The following is an 18,566-nucleotide window of genomic DNA, read 5'->3' as shown; positions in this document are numbered from 1 at the left end:
AACACACATAACCACCTTTTGTATTTTGGCAGGGTTTGTACAGGGTCAACGCCCAAAGAACTTTGCCAGATTTCCTAACCATTTTCCATCCATTAACTATGGCTACATTTAAGATGAAAAAGGGAGATGGTCAAATGCCCCAGGGTAACTGTGCAAGGCTGATGTCCGATCCCCGGGATTGACATTGTGGCAAAATGCCCCACTATTGCTCCGGGGGACAGGCACACATGGAGTTAACTGATACATTATTTACTTGTCTAATCAGTCTGTAATATGATCTCTTTGAAGTCAATGTCTTCAATGCTACTTTCGCAATGAGGGCGCTAGTTGTAAGCCCGGGGGGGATTGGGAGGGGAGAAGACTCCCTTATATGGGTTATATAGGTATGTGCGGCCTGAAAGGGTAGGGTTTTCAGCCATTTTGGTCATAAATAGAGTATGGTGTTTCACTCTAGTCTTGAACTGGGTACGCTTTTTAGAGGAAGCTACTTTTTCAGGTCATAGATAGGGTAGGGAAAATCGCGGATTTTAGTCATAAATGGGGTAAGGGTTTTGGGAAGCGGGGCGCACACCCCCACCCAATTTTTGTAGGAGTACACCCTCCCCCCTCGGAGGTTGCAAGGCGGTGCTTATAGAAAGAGTGCGCTAAATCGAATCATTAAGACGTTAAAAGAGAGTTAGCATGTTCTGTTTTTAATCACCTATTTCGTAGAACACTTCAATGTCAGTAGGAGTGAACCCATTGCCTCCAGTGAAAAACCCACAGTTACCAGTTGAATATCCTGAAGGAACGGAGTATGTATAGCCGCACTTGGTATACGAGTTTGAGTTGCTCAAAGCGTTGTCCGATATTTTGATGCCATGGCCATTACCAAAAGTGGGTCCGTAGCTGGAGCAGTGATACATTGCGTGTTGTTGATTTTGATACTGAGTCAGCTTGACAGGATTATATCCATCTTTGTTGTAAAGCGAGAACAGGAAAGCTTTACTGGCTGTGGACCAACTGCAAGAACCTGAAATGAAAACAAAAGTTTAACAATTCTAAGCATTTCGGTTGAAAAGAAAACAAATAAAGCTACCATATATTATAAAGTAATCTTTAGAACAGAAGAAACAACAACAAAAATAAAAACAAATAAATAGGAAGCGAAGGGATCGAATCTGTTGGCAAGGGCTTTAAGCGTGGTATACCTTGGTGAAGCGTGAATTTTCAAATGCGTGAAATGGGATCGCGACGTTCTAGGTGGAAACTCTTTCTATAGTTGAAAAAGTGTTTTAGTTGGAGCAAGACAGATAAGCAAGGGAGAAGTCTGGAGACTGACTGAGAGAGATCGTTTCTCTGGTAGCTTTTGGTGGTTTACAACAGGACATCTTATGGAAAAGACTCCTAACTCTGATTCAGGACTCAGATTTGGTAGAATATGATGTATTTACGTTTTGTTCTGTCACCATCATTGCCGGTTAAACATTGTCTTATTGGAAGCCTGAGAAAAACAAAAGTGCTTGTAAGGCCGCCTCCGCGTCATTTCGATGCGGTTACTCCTTCCGTTTACACGGCGACGATGGAATGATGGAAAGATGCCAAAAAGGCGGACAAATCGTTTTCGTGTAAAAGCTTCGAAACCGTGTACTTTTTGATATGGTTTTGAAAGGATATAACCGTGTCGATTTGAAACCGCGGTTGCGTAAACGTAACCTAAGTTTAACAATGCAATTGCTGCGCACGTGCGTTATAAATCTTGGAACATTTCTTTGCCATTCTCTGCAAGATAAGAACGTGAAATGACCAAATCAGGGTAGTCTGGAGAACGCGTACGTGAACCACACAGCCACATGAGTTTTCAAATTTCTTATTCGAAATTAACGCTACCTCACAGAATTATTCAGTTTTGAGATAGCTCTGCCATTGAGAGTCAACCTTAAGTAAAACTGAGTTAACCCGAGTTTCGCAGATAAAATGTAAATTCGTTTTTCAATCGACAGTTCGTGGCCGTGCTGCTATGGTTGCTAAAACTCGCTATTTGAACTCGTTACGCTAGCTTTCTGAAGAGAATGAAAGTGCTACGGTAAGCCCTCGCCATTTCCTCAAGGTAAGGTAAGTTCAATTAAGTTAGTTGTCTACATGTTTTTAGACACGTTAATAAAGTTCGGTCGTTCGTTTGTTCGCTCAGGCAGTCCTCTGGATGCGCAGACCAGAGCAGACTGATGAGATAGTAATTAGAACGTTACTTGACTTGACCTTTCCCTAAGTGTCGCTAAATTTCTTAATTTCCAAATGCCGTCTAATATCCAGAAAGAAAAATTCCAGAAAATTGAGAAAAACCAAGTGAATCGTTCTTAATTTTCACTTCTTTTGTATCTCAATCTCGAATGACTTTTCGCACTACGTAGCAGTTACAAAAACAAAGAAGTCTCTTTGTTGGCACTACATGAAGTGCATTGCTCTGATCGATTTACTCATTCTGAATTGAGCCACTCTAGCTTGGGAACTTGAAACCGAAACATTTTGCCCAAGACGAAAGCTAGTCTGCTTTACACGACTCATCGCCGCTAGATCGGGTTCTCGTAGCCTTACGCGGGTGTGTGGACGACCGATCACGATATCTTTAGCTGCAAATAAGATCGAAGCGACTCTGCTCGCCGCAGGGTAGCTGCGAAAGATCTTCAGAGAAATAGAGGATTTTCCTTATGAATTAAGCCAACGGATGCGATTTAAGGTCGATTATGCGAAACAGCAAGGTCGTGCAGCATCAAAAACCGTGTTAATATCGGTTCCAAAGCTGAAATACGTACATGTACAGGTATTTCTTAAACAAGAAAAGAGTAAGACCAATGGTTAAACAAAAGTTAAAACTGAGGGGTTTTTTTTGGCTCTATTACAAGATAGTAGAGCAAGTTTTTATCAAGCTTCTGGTGATAGTTAGGTCTTATGATACTTACTGTGCCAAGACACGTCCGTGTATCCTCCAAATATGTATTGGCCAACTCTAATGATGATCACTGTGGGTCCCTTACCATCACAATTGCTGTGGAATGTGGACGCAGCTGAGCCGTCTGTCCTTGCATGCCAGCACCGAACAAAGTAACTCCGCGATACGCTCGGGAGAGCTGGGTCTAAGTAAGTTATCAGCTTCCCCAAGTATTTGTTGTGATCGAGATTGCCAAGAATTGCAGATGTTGCGAGGCCGCCTGGGTAGGAGAGACAAAAAGTCAAAGCAACTACAGTCGTACTACTGGTTTTCATTGTCATGCCATCAACAATCAAGATTTTAGCCATTGAATAAATTAAGTCAAGAATCTGAGATATGATAGATTATTGATTTACATACAACCTCGCAAAGATTTAAGTCTGCCTGTTTCTTCATACCTGTGTTATTCGAGAAATGCTTCTCTCAAATTTGTAGATAGAGCTTTGTATGGAGACGCCTTGTTGGTGTCGCCAATAAAGTAAGTATCAAGTTTTATTTCTGAGTATGACAACGTCACATAAAAATCGGAAATCTCTTCAACTGTCAATCGAGCTTATCTGTTAATCGTTTTCATGATAATTTCGATTTTACTAAAAATACATCATTGCAAACTATCATCCCAAACCACTAAATGATGTAAATTTTTCATCCATTTGACCAAGGAAAGTAATGGTCGGCAAAAAATCGATTCAAAGCTCGTTAAAGCCAAGCCAATCGACCTTCACAGTCCTTGAGGAAGATAGCACCATCTTGCCCGCTCGAGTAACCAATAAGAGCGCAGGAATTTGTTCATCTTGCCCGCTCAAGGGGTTAGCCATATAATAAAAAGTATTAAAGTCGTCTTTTTTGGTTTGCTTGAAAACTCCTTTATATCCCGAGAGTGATCAAGATCTAACTTCTCACCAGAATGCCAGTACATTATCAAGCAAGCAGGTTATACGAAAAGAGAAAATCATCAGCCAATTGAAACTGTCCTGATCTACCTTAAAACTCTCAGAATTGGCATTAAAAGAACTGTGTGGCTCTCAGTAAGAAGAATTAACATTTTGAACTGAAAAGGTTAACAATGATACGTTCTTTTTCATATCATATCGTTCATCAATTAAACGATTGATTATTTGCATAACAGCAAATATTTAACTATAAAACACTGCGACAATATGGAAAACTTAAAACCATTTTGGTTTAAAAACAACGACGACGTTTCGACGTTCGCTTAACGTCATTATCAAGTCAACTGAGTGGATATAATGGGTACAAATGTAAATATAAACTAAGAATTCCTAAGATATAATATAATCTCTTTTTCTGCGAAGCAAATAATTCATGCTTCGATTTTAGTGACCCGGGCGCTTATTTCATACTTTTGGTAACTCTAGGGAGGGTGCTAATTGAAGAGCGGGCGCTTATTAGGGAAGGTGCGGTTATTTTTTTCTTTTCCTCTTCAACATAAACATGGAAATGTGATAAGGTATTTCAATGGACAATAACAGTTATTTTTTCACTTGAGAATTATAACAATAGGGGTTCGCATAATCGTAACACCATTGCCTGTTTAGACCAAGTCGATGTGTTCAATCTTACGCTCATAAGAGAAATGCATTAGTAAATTTCAGCTGTGCCCATGCCCCCACCCCCAAGGGCCTAGCCCCGGACAAAAAGTTTTTTGGAAAACAACCTGGAAATGCCGTACGGCTGGAACAAACCAGTTGTTCACATGTCCCGAGGTTGTGGCTCAATTATTTTTTCTCATGTTCGCATGTTACTTTCAATACAATCTAAGCCAATTCAGGCCAAATTAAAAGTCCTAGCAGGGTCTTTTTTAACTTCAATAGTGAAGAAAAAGCACAATATAGGTTATTCCGTAGGATCAAGAGTCTTATTTATGTCCTATCTAGCCGCATTCAATACGAAACTTACCGTATTTGACGATAAACTGGTCATTAAAAGAAGCGACAATGCTGCATCATAGCCAATAGAAGAAAATGGTTATGAAGGCCGGTAAACACCAAAAGAGGGTAGAGTTCTTGACCCTAGACATCTGTTGTTATATGCTCATTGACTATGCATGAATTATATAATCACAATGCTTCTATTGGTTAGTTGTAAGAACACACATAACCACCTTTTGTATTTTGGCAGGGTTTGTGCAGGGTCAACCCCCAAAGAACTTTGCCAGATTTCCTAACCATTTTCCATCCATTAACTATGGCTACATGGAAGATGAAAAAGGGAGATGGTCAAATGCCCCAGGGTAACTGTGCAAGGCTGATGCCCGATCCCCGGGATTGACATTGTGGCAAAATGCCCCACTATTGCTCTGGGGGGACAGGCACACATGGAGTTAACTGATACATTATTTACTTGTCTAATCAGTCTGTAATATGATCTCTTTGAAGTCAATGTCTTCAATGCTACTTTCGCAATGAGGGCGCTAGTTGTAAGCCCGGGGGGGATTGGGAGGGGAGAAGACTCCCTTATATGGGTTATATAGGTATGTGCGGCCTGAAAGGGTAGGGTTTTGAGCCATTTTGGTGATAAATAGAGTATGGTGTTTCACTCTAGTCTTGAACTGGGTACGCTTTTTAGAAGAAGCTACTTTTTCAGGTCATAAATAGGGTAGGGAAAATCGCGGATTTTGGTCATAAATGGGGTAAGGGTTTTGGGAAGCGGGGCGCACACCCCCACCCAATTTTTCTGGGAGTACACCCTCCCCCCTCGGGGGTTGCAAGGCGGCGCTTATAGAAAGAGCGCGCTAAATCGAATCATTAAGACGTTAAAAGAGAGTTAGCATGTTCTGTTTTTAATCACCTGTTTCGTAGAACACTTCAATGTCAGTAGGAGTGAAATAATAGCCTCCAGTGAAAAACCCACAGTTACCAGTTGAATATCCTGAAGGAACGGAGTATGTATAGCCGCACTTGGTATACGAGTTTGAGTTGCTCAAAGCGTTGTCCGATATGTAGATGCCAACGCCACTACCAAAAATGGGTCCGTAGTTGTAGCAGTGATACATTGCGAGATGCTGATTTTGATATTGAGTCAGCTTGACAGGATTATATCCATTGTTGTTGTAAAGAGAGAAAAGGAAAGCTTTACTGGCTGTGGACCAACTGCAAGAACCTGAAATGAAAACAAAAGTTTAACAATTCTAAGCATTTCGGTTGAAAAGAAAAACAGAAATAAAGCTACCATATATTATAAAGTAATCTTTAGATCAGAAGAAACAACAACAAAAATAAAAACAAATAAATAGGAAGCGAAGGGATCGAATCTGTTGGCAAGGGCTTTAAGCGTGGTATACCTTGGTGAAGCGTGAATTTTCAAATGCGTGAAATGGGATCGCGACGTTCTAGGTGGAAACTCTTTCTATAGTTGAAAAAGTGTTTTAGTTGGAGCAAGACAGATAAGCAAGGGAGAAGTCTGGAGACTGACTGAGAGAGATCATCTTTCTGCAAGCTTTCGGTGGTTTACAACAGGACATCTTATGGAAAAGACTCCTAACTCTGATTCAGGACTCAGATCTGGTAGAATATGATGTATTTATGTTTTGTTCTGTCACCATCATTGCCGGTTAAACATTGTCTTATTGGAAGCCTGAGAAAAACAAAAGTAAGGCCGCCTCCGCGTCATTTCGATGCGGTTACTCCTTCCGTTTACACGGCGACGATGGAATGATGGAAAGATGCCAAAAAGGCGGACAAATCGTTTTCGTGTAAAAGTTTCGAAACCGTATACTTTTTGATATGGTTTTGAGAGGATATAACCGTGTCGATTTGAAACCGCGGTTGCGTAAACGTAGCCAAAGTTTAGCAATGCAATTGCTGCGCACGTGCGTTATAAATCTTGGAACATTTCTTTGCCATTCTCTGCAAAATAAGAACGTGAAATGACCAAATCAGTGTAGTCTGGAGAACGCGTACGTGAACCACACAGCCACCTGAGTTTTCAAATTTCTTATTCGAAATTAACGCTACCTCGCAGAATTATTCAGTTTTGAGATAGCTCTGTCAGTGAGAGTCAACCTCAAGTAAAACTGAGTTAACCCGAGTTTCGTAGGTAAAACGTAAATTCGTTTTTCAATCGACAGTTCGTGGTCGTGCTGCTATGGTGGCTAAAACGCGCTATTTGAACTCGCTACGCTAGCTTTCTGAAGAGAATGAAAGTGCTACGGTAAGCCCTCGCCATTTCCTCAAGGTAAGGTAAGTTCAATTAAGTTAGTTGTCTACATGTTTTTAGACACGTTAATAAAGTTCGGTCGTTCGTTTGTTCGCTTAGGCAGTCCTCTGGATGCGCAGACCAGAGCAGACTGATGAGATAGTAATTAGAACGTTACTTGGCTTGACCTTTCCCTAAGTGTCGCTAAATTTCTTAATTTCCAAATGCCGTCTAACATCCAGAAAGAAAAATTCCAGAAAATTGAGAAAAACCAAGTGAATCGTTCTTAATTTTCACTTCTTTTGTATCTCAATCTCGAATGACTTTTCGCACTACGTAGCAGTTACAAAAACAAAGAAGTCTCTTTGTTGGCACTACATGAAGTGCATTGCTCTGATCGATTTACTCATTCTGAATTGAGCCACTCTAGCTTGGGAACTTGAAACCGAAACATTTTGCCCAAGACGAAAGCTAGTCTGCTTTACACGACTCATCGCCGCTAGATCGGGTTCTCGTAGCCTTACGCGGGTGTGTGGACGACCGATCACGATATCTTTAGCTGCAAATAAGATCGAAGCGACTCTGCTCGCCGCAGGGTAGCTGCGAAAGATCTTCAGAGAAATAGAGGATTTTCCTTATGAATTAAGCCAACGGATGCGATTTAAGGTCGATTATGCGAAACAGCAAGGTCGTGCAGCATCAAAAACCGTGTTAATATCGGTTCCAAAGCTGAAATACGTACATGTACAGGTATTTCTTAAACAAGAAAAGAGTAAGACCAATAGTTAAACAAAAGTTAAAATTGACGGGGTTTTTTTTGGCTCTATTACAAGATAGTAGAGCAAGTTTTTATCAAGCTCCTGGTGATAGTTAGGTCTTATCATACTTACTGTGCCAAGACACGTCAGTGTATCCTCCAAATATGTATTGGCCAACTCTAATGATGATCACTGTGGGTCCCTTACCATCACAATTGCTGTGGAATGTGGACGCAGCTGAGCCGTCTGTCCTTGCATGCCAGCACCGAACAAAGTAACTCCGCGATACGCTCGGGAGAGCTGGGTCTAAGTAAGTTATCAGCTTCCCCAAGTATTTGTTGTGATCGAGATTGCCAAGAATTGCAGATGTTGCGAGGCCGCCTGGGTAGGAGAGACAAAAAGTCAAAGCAAATACAGTCGTACTACTGGTTTTCATTGTCATGCCATCAACAATCAAGATTTTAACCATTGAATAAATTAAGTCAAGAATCTGAGATATGATAGATTATTGATTTATATACAACCTCGCAAAGATTTAAGTCTGCCTGTTTCTTCATACCTGTGCTATTCGAGAAATGCTTCTCTCAAATTTGTAGATAGAGCTTTGTATGGAGACGCCTTGTTGGTGTCGCCAATAAAGTAAGTATCAAGTTTTATTTCTGAGTATGACAACGTCACATAAAAATCGGCAATCTCTTCAACTGTGAATCGAACTTATCTGTTAATCGTTTTCATGATAATTTCGATTTTACTAAAAATACATCATTGCAAACTATCATCCCAAACCACTAAATGATGTAAATTTTTCATCCATTTGACCAAGGAAAGTAATGGTCGGCAAAAAATCGATTCAAAGCTCGTTAAAGCCAAGCCAATCGACCTTCACAGTCCTTGAGGAAGATAGCACCATCTTGCCCGCTCCAGTAACCAATCAGAGCGCGGGAATTTGTTCATCTTGCCCGCTCAAGGGGTTAGCCATATAATAAAAAGTATTAAAGTCGTCTTTTTTGGTTTGCTTGAAAACTCCTTTATATCCCGAGAGTGATCAAGATCTAATTTCTCACCAGAATGCCAGTACATTATCAAGCAAGCAGGTTATACGAAAAGAGAAAATCATCAGCCAATTGAAACTGTCCTGATCTACCTTAAAACTCTCAGAATTGGCATTAAAAGAACTGTGTGGCTCTCAGTAAGAAGAATTAACATTTTGAACTGAAAAGGTTAACAATGATACGTTCTTTTTCATATCATATCGTTCATCAATTAAACGATTGATTATTTGCATAACAGCAAATATTTGACTATAAAAAACTGCGACAATATGGAAAACTTAAAACCATTTTGGTTTAAAAACAACGACGACGTTTCGACGTTCGCTTAACGTCATTATCAAGTCAACTGAGTGGATAAAATGGGTACAAATGTAAATATAAACTAAGAATTCCTAAGATATAATATAATCTCTTTTTCTGCGAAGCAAATAATTCATGCTTCGATTTTAGTGACCCGGGCGCTTATTTCATACTTTTGGTAACTCTAGGGAGGGTGCTAATTGAAGAGCGGGCGCTTATTAGGGAAGGTGCGGTTATTTTTTTCTTTTCCTCTTCAACATAAACATGGAAATGTGATAAGGTATTTCAATGGACAATAACAGTTATTTTTTCACTTGAGAATTATAACAATAGGGGTTCGCATAATCGTAACACCATTGCCTGTTTAGACCAAGTCGATGCGTTCAATCTTACGCTCATAAGAGAAATGCATTAGTAAATTTCAGCTGTGCCCATGCCCCCACCCCCAAGGGCCTAGCCCCGGACAAGAAGTTTTTTGGAAAACAACCTGGAAATGCCGTACGGCTGGAACAAACCAGTTGTTCAAATGTCCCGAGGTTGTGGCTCAATTATTTTTTCTCATGTTCGCATGTTACTTTCAATACAATCTAAGCCAATTCAGGCCAAATTAAAAGTCCTAGCAGGGTCTTTTTTAACTTTAATAGTGAAGAAAAAGCACAATACAGGTTATTCCGTAGGATCAAGAGTCTTATTTATGTCCTATCTAGTCGCATTCAATACGAAACTTACCGTATTTGACGATAAAGTGGTCATTAAAAGAAGCGACAATGCTGCATCATAGCCAATAGAAGAAAATGGTTATGAAGGCGGGTAAACACCAAAAGAGGGTAGAGTTCTTGACCCTAGACATCTGTTGTTATATGCTCATTGACTATGCATGAATTATATAATCACAATGCTTCTATTGGTTAGTTGTATGAACACACATAACCACCTTTTGTATTTTGGCAGGGTTTGTGCAGGGTCAACCCCCAAAGAACTTTGCCGGATTTCCTAACCATTTTCCATCCATTAACTATGGCTACATGTAAGGTGAAAAAGGGAGATGGTCAAATGCCCCAGGGTAACTGTGCAAGGCTGATGCCCGATTCCCGGGATTGACATTGTGGCAAAATGCCCCACTATTGCTCCGGGGGGAAAGGCACACATGGAGTTAACTGATACATTATTTACTTGTCTAATCAGTCTGTAATATGATCTCTTTGAAGTCAATGTCTTCAATGCTACTTTCGCAGTGAGGGCGCTAGTTGTAAGCCGGGGGAGGGGAGGAGACTCCCATATATGGGCTAGATAGGTATGTGCGGCCTGAAAGGGTAGGGTTTTCAGCCGTTTTGGTCATAAATAGGGTATGGTGTTTCACTCTAGTCTTGAACTGGGTACGCTTTTTAGAAGAAGCTACTTTTTCAAGTCTTAAATAGGGTAGGAAAAATCGCGGATTTTGGTCATAATTAGGGTAATGGTTTTGGGAAGGGGGCCATACACCCCCACCCAATTTTTCTGGGAGTACCCCCCTCAGGGGTTGCAAGGCGGCGCTTATAGAAAGAGTGCGCTAAATCGAATCATTACGACATTAAAAGAGAGTCAGCATGTTCTGTTTTTAATCACCTATTTCGTAGAACACTTCAATGTCAGTAGGAGTGAAGTGCTGGCCTCCAGTGAAAAACCCACAGTTACCAGTTGAATATCCTGAAGGAACGGAGTATGTATAGCCGCAATGGGTAAACGAATTTGAGTTGCTCAAAGCGTTGTCCGATATGTAGATAACATGATGACCAAAAGTGGGTCCGTAGTTGGAGCAGTGATACATTGCGAGATGTTGATTTTGATACTGAGTCAGCTTGACAGGATTATATCCATCTTTGTTGTAAAGCGAGAACACGAAAGCTTTACTGGCTGTGGAGTAACTGCAAGAACCTGAAACGAAAACCAGAGTTTAACAATTCTAAGCATTTCGGTTGAAAAAAGAAACAGACATATACAGAAACCATATTGTATAAGGAGTTCTTTGGAACAGAACAACTACAGCAACAAAAATAAGTATTCAGCGAGAGGATCGGATCTGTTGGCAAAGGCGTTAAGAGTGATATACCTTGGTGACGTCTGAATTTTCAAACGCATGAAATGGGATCGTGACTTTCTAGGTGGAAACTCTTTCTATAGTCGAAAAAGTGTTTTCGAGCAAGACGGATGAGCAAGGGAGAAGTCTGGGGACTGACAGAGAGAGATCATCTTTCCGGAAGCTTTTGGTGGTTTACAACAGGACCTTATGGAAACAACAGGATCTTATGGAAAATACTCCTAACTCAGATTCACGACTCAGATTTAGTAGAATTGGATGCAACAAAGTTTTGTTCTGTCAGCGTCATTGATAAACATCTTATTGGAAGATTGAAAAAAAAGTGCGTGTAAGTTGAGCAGTGCGATGCTTGTGTGCGTGCGTGAGAAATCTTGGTACATTTCTTTGCCGTGCTGCTAAACAACATGAACTGCTATATCTCCCAACCGAAATACCTTCTCCGATTGGAAGACAATGTGTCACGTGCAGTGGGTCAAAACTCACTAACTCTCCTGGGGCGAACAAAACTTACTAACTCCCTAGGGAAACAACAACTTGAACTTTCGACTGGCACATGATCAGGTTGGTCTTCTTGTAACCCCGTCAAATTTATGTTGCAGCCGACGTCAAGCAAACGATTTTTTTCGCGTTTTTTTTTTTTTAACCGCGCGGCCATGGGCCGAGCGCGGTTCTAGGTTTACCCGTGGTTTATTATTATTATTAACCGCGCGGCCATGGGCCGAGCGCGGTTCTAGGTTTACCCGTGGTTTATTTATTTTTTTTTTGTCGGTGACCAGACGCAGACCTCCGCTCGGCCAAATTCCGAGTCACGCAACGTGTGATGTTTTTTCCGCCAGAAGTTGTTAAAACATTAATACACGGATAATTTTACGGATATTGTTTCCTTTGTTGTGGGTAAAATATATTTTCTTTTGGTTTTATCGAACCGTTGGATTCAAAGAGAATAATAAATACGCTAAGAAAAGGTATTACGTCAGCCATGGAATGCGTTGACGTTGCAGCTTTCACTTTTGCTACGTGACTAATAAGATCGTGTTTACTTTGGAAGTTTATTTCGCCAGAAGCGACGGTCATCAATTTATTTGCAAGTTTGCGAGTATTTCTTGTGGTTTTAGGCAAATGAAGTAAATTCTTTGGCTCTTTCATCGCAGCGAGTTCATAGATCGGAAGGAAAATGAAATATTTGCAAGCCAAGCAAAGAACATGTCAGGACATGCAATGATTACGTCATTGGTAGGGAAATAACCACCGTACTAAAGATACCCGTCGATAAGGCAATTCTTGAATTATGTGACTCATGTGACTTCTTTGCTAGCCCTTTACTCAAGGAAAAAATTAAATTTAAATTTGACTTTTAAGAAAGAAAGCTGTTGTTAATAGTGTTCGTATCTTCATGCCCATACATATCCCAAAGAAAGTTCCAGATTAACACTATTACGTCATCAGAGATTTCGCAACGGCTACGACTGATGGTGCAATAGTACAGTCTGTGTTGATCAAGTGATGTGATGTCTACAGTAATCAATGAATCATCAAGGATTACTTTCGAATGAGCACTGCGTTGCGACTGTAGTGCTAAGAAAACAGTTAAATTTTAAAAGCGCGGTTTTAAGATCTAACAGATCTTCTTGTTTTTTGTTTTTTTTGTCGGTGACCAGACGCAGACCTCCGCTCGGCCAAACTTTGAGTCACGCAACGTGTGATGTTTTTCCGCCAGAAGCTGTTAAAACATAAACACACGGACAATTTTACGGATATTGTTTTCTTTTTTGTGGGTAAAATATATTTTCTTTTCGCTTTATCAAAGCGTTGGATTTAAAGGGAATAATAAATACGCTGAAAAAAGGTATTACGTCAGCCATGGAATGCGCTGACGTTGCAGCTTTCACTTTCCGCTACGTGACAAATAAGATCGTGTTTACTTTGCAAGTTTATTTCCGCAGAAGCGACGGTCATTAATTTATTTGTAATTTTGCGAGTATTTCTTGCGGTTTTAGGCAAATGAAGTAAATCCTTTGACTGTTTCATCGCAGCGAGTTCATAGATCGGAAAGAAAATTAAATATTTGCAAGCCAAGCAAAGAACGTGTCAGAACGTGCAAAGATTACGTCATTGATAGGGAAATAACCACCGTACTAAAGATAGCCGTAGATAACGCAATTCTTGAATTATGTGACTCGTGTGACTTCTTTGCTAACCCTTAACTCAAGGGAAAAAAACAATTAAATTTAATCGTGACTTTAAAGAAAGAAAGGGGTTTGTAATAGTGTTCGTATCTTCATGCCCATACATATCCCGAAGAAACTTCCAGATTAAGACTATTACGTCATCGGAGATGTCACAACGGCTACGCCTGATGGTGCGATAATAGAGTTTATGTTGATCAAGTGCTGTGATGTCTACAGTAATCAATGAATCATCAAAGATTGCTTTGGAATATGCACTGCGTTGCGACTGTAGTACTAAGAAAACAGTTAAATTTTAAAAGCGCGGTTATAAGATCTAACAGATCTTCTTGTTTGTTTTTGAGTTGCGAGGAATAACAAAACACTTCATGACTGGCCACGTGGGAAACAATGAGTTCTGTTTCCACTCGACCTCAATGTTCTCCTGGGATTCGCCTCAGAGAACATAGAGGGTCTCAGGGATACAAAACTCACTGCTTCCTTTGGGGCCAGTCATTAAATGCTTAATGACCAAATTCAGCGTATTCTGGAAAACAAACCGCGCAGCCACATGATTTTCGAACTTAACGCTGTCTAGCATAATTATTCAGTTTTAAGATAGGTCTGACAGTGCGAGACAAACATACATGAAACTGGATTAACCAGAAAATTCATTTTTCAATCGACGTTCGAGTCCGTACTGTTGTGGTTGCCAAACCAGAATGGATATGCAATGGTAATATAAGTCGTTAGCACTTCCATAACGTAAGTCCAAATAAATTAGGTTTCCCTTGTTAGTAGATACATAGATATACATAACATACATAATCTTTTGCTCTTTCGTTTAATTCGTGCCTACGTTGACCTACGTTCGTACGTCAGGTACCTTCGTACGTTCATACGTCCGTTCGCCCGTTCGTCCCTTCGTCTCTTCCTGCCTTCGTCCGTTCGTCCGTTCGTCCCTTTGTCCCTTCGTCCGTACCGTCTGTCCATCCGTCTTTCCGTTCGTTCGCTCGCCCGTTCGTTAGCTCGTTCGTTCGTTCGTTCATACGTTCCTATGTTCGTACATTCGTTCGCTCAGTCAGTGTTCTGGATGCTGCGTATGGCCAGAGTAGACTCGTAAGATAGTTCCTTATTTTCACTTCTTTTGTATCTCAATCTCGAATGATTTTTGGCACTACATGGGTTACAAAAACAAGGAAGTCTCTTTGTCGGCAATACACGAAGTGCCGATCAATTTATTCCTTCTGAATTGAAGGTAGCAAAGGGCGGGGGGGAGGTACCAATCACGCATCACGATGAATTTTTCTATTAAACCACGCATCACGGAGAAATTTTTTCACCAATCACGCGTCACGCAAAGAAAAGTAACTACATCGCCAATTTTACTTTCTCGACCCTAAAAGCATCGTTAAAAAAATACATCAACCACAGAAATGCGTCGGAAAATATTCCAAACATAATTTCCCCCGAAAATGACAATTATAGGCCAAAAAAGTGGATTGACACGTACAGGAGACCGGGAGATTCGGTCTGTATCCAGGAGGCTAGGCCTGGATAATCTGGGAGAGTTGGCATCGTCTGTGAATAGGCGATAAAATAGGGCGAGCGAAGCGAGCCTACCGGTGTGGGATTTTTTCCTCTCCGAAAAGGCGGGCTAATTCTTCTTTCCTTCCTCTATGACACAATCGGGAGCCTGTTTATAGGCCATGTTGGCAGAGATCTTGTATACGAATTGAGAAGACGTCTACGCCCCCTTTGCCATGCTTTGATGTACAGGCAATATTTGTGTCAAAGCATTACCCCTGCAAATCCTCTTCTGCATGACAACGTTTTTATGTCTGTGGATGACATAACGTGGCTTTTGAATTCAGTTAGGTCTTTATGACGACCTCCATTAAGTGGTTCACCAACTTTTTCCTTGTGCAGCCTCTCACTGTCTTCTCGAGCGGCATAAAATGACACCAAACTCTGACTAACGTCTCTTATCTTTCCAGCCATTTAGGACCCCCCGGGTTTGGGACGACATTTTTTCAGACCTTTCATACGATGATTGATTGATTGATTGATTGATAGATAGCCGGATTCGGATATGGTTTGATGAACTGCCAAAAATGATCTGTCGACAAAATGGACAAAAATAACACTGAAGCTCATAGTCCTAGTGCAAAGTTTAACTGTTTTCAGTGGACTTATTCCTATTGTGTCACAATTGTTTGGACCTATAGTACCACGAGGATCCACAAAGATCAAAGATATCAGAGGTCAAGAAAAAGGACGAAAAGACCAGAAAATGGTGTCACATCTGCCACGATTTTACGGATTCTTTTAAGATTGTATTTACTGTTTACTTTTTATGAATGGTTTCAGTTGTAGTTCAAAGAACGTTCACTTACGACGGAAATCTTATTGGCAAATCACGCATCACGTGCTTGTAAAATAGCAAATCACGCATCACGTTATATGATGTCCTGTCCCGCATCACGAGGCTAATTCACGCGTCACGCTGCTAATTTTGGGGCGATCATGCGTCACGTAAAAACCCTTAGCCACCCTCTGAATTGAGCCACTCTAGCTTCTGAACTCCTCGTCGCCTAATTGAAACCGATAAAGTTTGCCCAAGACGAAAGCTAGTCTGCTTTACGCGCGTCGCGCCGCTAGATTAAGTTCTCGCAGCCCTACTTTTGACTGCGAATAAGATCGAAGCGGCTCTGCTCGCAGGGTAGCTGCGAAAGATCTTCAGAGAAATCGAGGATTTTCTTATGAATTAAGCCATCGGATGCGATTTGAGGTCAAATATGGAGGTGGCGTGGCCGAGTGGTTTAGGGCGCTGGATTTGAAATCTGGAGGTCCCTGTTTCAAATCCTCCGCCCTACCGCTATCTGGATTTGTTCTCGGTAGCCCCGGGTTCAACTCCTCGGCCGCGTTGTGTAAATAGCCAACTGGTCAACCTCCCACCAGTTGGGATTCTTAATACTTTATGTTATACTTGAGATATTTGTTTATTTATTTACAGTGTCCCCAATTAGCACATTAGTGCTAAATACATCGACACTTAAATAAAGTGATTATTATTATAATTATGCGAAACAGCAAGTTCGCGTAACATCAAAAAACCGCGTTAATATTGATTCCAAACCTGAAATAAGTACTTGTATTCCTTAAACAAGAAAAGAGTAAGACCAATGGTTAAACAAAAGAACGATAATTGAGTTGTTTTTTTGTTCTTTTACTGAGATAATAAAGCAAGTTTTTATCAAGCTCCTGGTGATAGTTAGGTCTTATCATACTTACTGCGCCAAGACACGTCAGTGTATCCTCCAAATATGTATTGGCCAACTCTAATGATGGTCACTGTGGGTCCCTTTCCATCACAGTTGCTGTGGAATGTGGACGCAGCTGAGCCGTCTGTCCTTGCATGCCAGCACCGCACAAAGTAACTCCGCGATACGCTCGGGAGAGCTGGATCTAAGTAAGTTATCAGCTTCCCCAAGTATTTGTTGTGATCGAGGTTGCCAAGAATTGCAGATGTTGCGAGGCCACCTGGGTAAAAGAGACAAAAGGTCAAAGTAACTGCAGTCGTACTGCTGGTTTTCATTGTCATGCCATCAACAATCAAGATTTTAATCATTCAATAAATTAAGTCAAGCATCTGAGATATGATAGATTATTGATTTATATACAACCTCGCTAAGATTTAGGTCTGTATGTTTCTTCATACCTGTGTTATTCGAGAAATGCTTCTCTCAAATTTGTAGATAGAGCTTTGTATGGAGGCGCCGTGTTGGTGTCACCAATAAAGTAAGTATCAATTTTTATTTCTGAGTATGACAACGTCACATAAAAATCGGCAATCTTTTTAACTGTCTGTTTAAGCTTCCCTATGAAATCGAGCTTATCTGTTAAACGTTTTCATGATAATATCGATTTTACTAAAAATACATCATGGCAAACTATTACCCTAAACCACCAAATGATGCAAATTTATTATCCATTTGACCAAGAAAAGTAATGGCCGGCACAAAACTGATTGAAAGCTCGTCATAGTTAAGCCAATTGACCTTCACAGTCCTTGAGGAAGATAGCACCATCTTGCCCGCTCGGGTAACCAATCAGAGCGCAGGATGTTGTTCATCTTGCCCTCTCAAGGAGCTAGCCATACAATAAAGAGTATTAAAGTCGTCTTTTTTGGTTTACGTAAAATCTCCTTTATATCCTGAGAGTGATCAAGATCTAATTTCTCATCACAATGCCAGTACATTATCAAGCAAACAGGTTATGAGAAATGAAAATCATCATCCGAAAATCATCATCCGAGTGAAACTGTCCTGATCTGCCTTAAAACTCTCAGAATTGGCATTAAAAGAACTGTGTGGCTCTGAGTAAGAAGAATTAACATTTTGAACTGAAAAGGTTAACAATGATATGTTCTTTTTCATATCATATCGTTCATCAATTAAACGATTGATTATTTGCATAAAAGCAAATATTTGACTATAAAAAACTGCGACAATATGGAAAACTTAAAACCATTTTGGTTTAAAACCAACGACGACGTTTCGACGTTCGCTTAACGTCATTATCAAGTCAACTGAGTGAATAAAATGGGTACAAATGTAAATATAAACTAAGAATTCCTAAGAGACACGAATGCAAAGAAAACATGATACAAAACTTCTAAAAAGTGCTGAAATATATATAATATAATCTCTTCTTCTACGAAGCAAATAATTCATGCTTCGATTTTAGTGACCCGGGCGCTTATTTCATACTTTTGGTAACTCAAGGGAGGGTGATAATTGAAGAGCGGGCTTTTATTAGGGACGGCGCGCTTAATTCTTTCTTTTTCTCTTCAACATAAACTTGGAAATGTGATAAGGCATTTCAATTTCATTTCATTTGCCTGTTTAGACCAAGTCGATGCGTTAAATCTTACGCTCAAGAGAGAAATGCATTAGTCAATTCCAGCTGTGTCCATGCTCCCTCTCCCAGCAGGCCTACCCCCGGGAATAAGGTTATTTTGAAAACAACCTGGAAATGCCGTACGGCTGGAACAAACCAGTTGTTCAAATGCCTCGGGGTTGTGGC

The 18,566-nt window shown here is 40.5% G+C and overlaps 2 protein-coding genes across 2 annotated transcripts; both read right to left on the bottom strand.

Annotated features, from left to right (window-relative positions):
• Positions 1-692: 692 nt before the first annotated feature.
• LOC145470662 (uncharacterized) lies at positions 693-8,396 on the bottom strand. The gene is made up of 4 exons (XM_081454486.1): positions 8,016-8,396; positions 5,780-6,096; positions 2,940-3,188; positions 693-1,012 (listed from the first exon to the last, which is right to left on the bottom strand). Exons 1-4 carry the CDS (start codon positions 8,351-8,353, stop codon positions 693-695), a joined length of 1,224 nt encoding a protein of 407 aa, XP_081310612.1. The 5' UTR covers positions 8,354-8,396.
• Positions 8,397-10,298: 1,902 nt separating this feature from the next.
• LOC145469263 (uncharacterized) lies at positions 10,299-17,764 on the bottom strand. Its single transcript, XM_081452947.1, has 4 exons — positions 16,773-17,764; positions 16,618-16,638; positions 14,348-14,533; positions 10,299-11,150 (listed from the first exon to the last, which is right to left on the bottom strand). Exons 1-4 carry the CDS (start codon positions 17,107-17,109, stop codon positions 10,834-10,836), a joined length of 861 nt encoding a protein of 286 aa, XP_081309073.1. The 5' UTR covers positions 17,110-17,764; the 3' UTR covers positions 10,299-10,833.
• Positions 17,765-18,566: the final 802 nt, after the last annotated feature.

This window comes from Orbicella franksi, chromosome 15 (genome assembly GCF_964199315.1).
Source record: "Orbicella franksi chromosome 15, jaOrbFran1.1, whole genome shotgun sequence".
Taxonomy (NCBI): Eukaryota; Metazoa; Cnidaria; class Anthozoa; order Scleractinia; family Merulinidae; genus Orbicella; species Orbicella franksi.
The sequence above is the reverse complement of the archived record's forward strand: the minus strand, read 5'-3'. Positions and strand labels throughout refer to the sequence as shown.

Coding starts and splice junctions, on each gene's coding strand:
- LOC145470662 (XM_081454486.1), bottom strand. CDS start 8,353: ATGGTTAAAATCTTGATTGTTGATGGCATGACAATGAAAACCAGTAGT. Junction 3,189..5,779: donor TGAAGTGTTCTACGAAACAG/GTGATTAAAAAC, acceptor TCTCCTACCCAG/GCGGCCTCGCAACATCTGCA. Junction 1,013..2,939: donor CACGGACGTGTCTTGGCACA/GTAAGTATCATA, acceptor TTTTCATTTCAG/GTTCTTGCAGTTGGTCCACA.
- LOC145469263 (XM_081452947.1), bottom strand. CDS start 17,109: ATGATTAAAATCTTGATTGTTGATGGCATGACAATGAAAACCAGCAGT. Junction 14,534..16,617: donor AATACAAGTACTTATTTCAG/GTTTGGAATCAA, acceptor GTACGAACATAG/GAACGTATGAACGAACGAAC. Junction 11,151..14,347: donor AAGGTACCTGACGTACGAAC/GTAGGTCAACGT, acceptor TTTTCGTTTCAG/GTTCTTGCAGTTACTCCACA.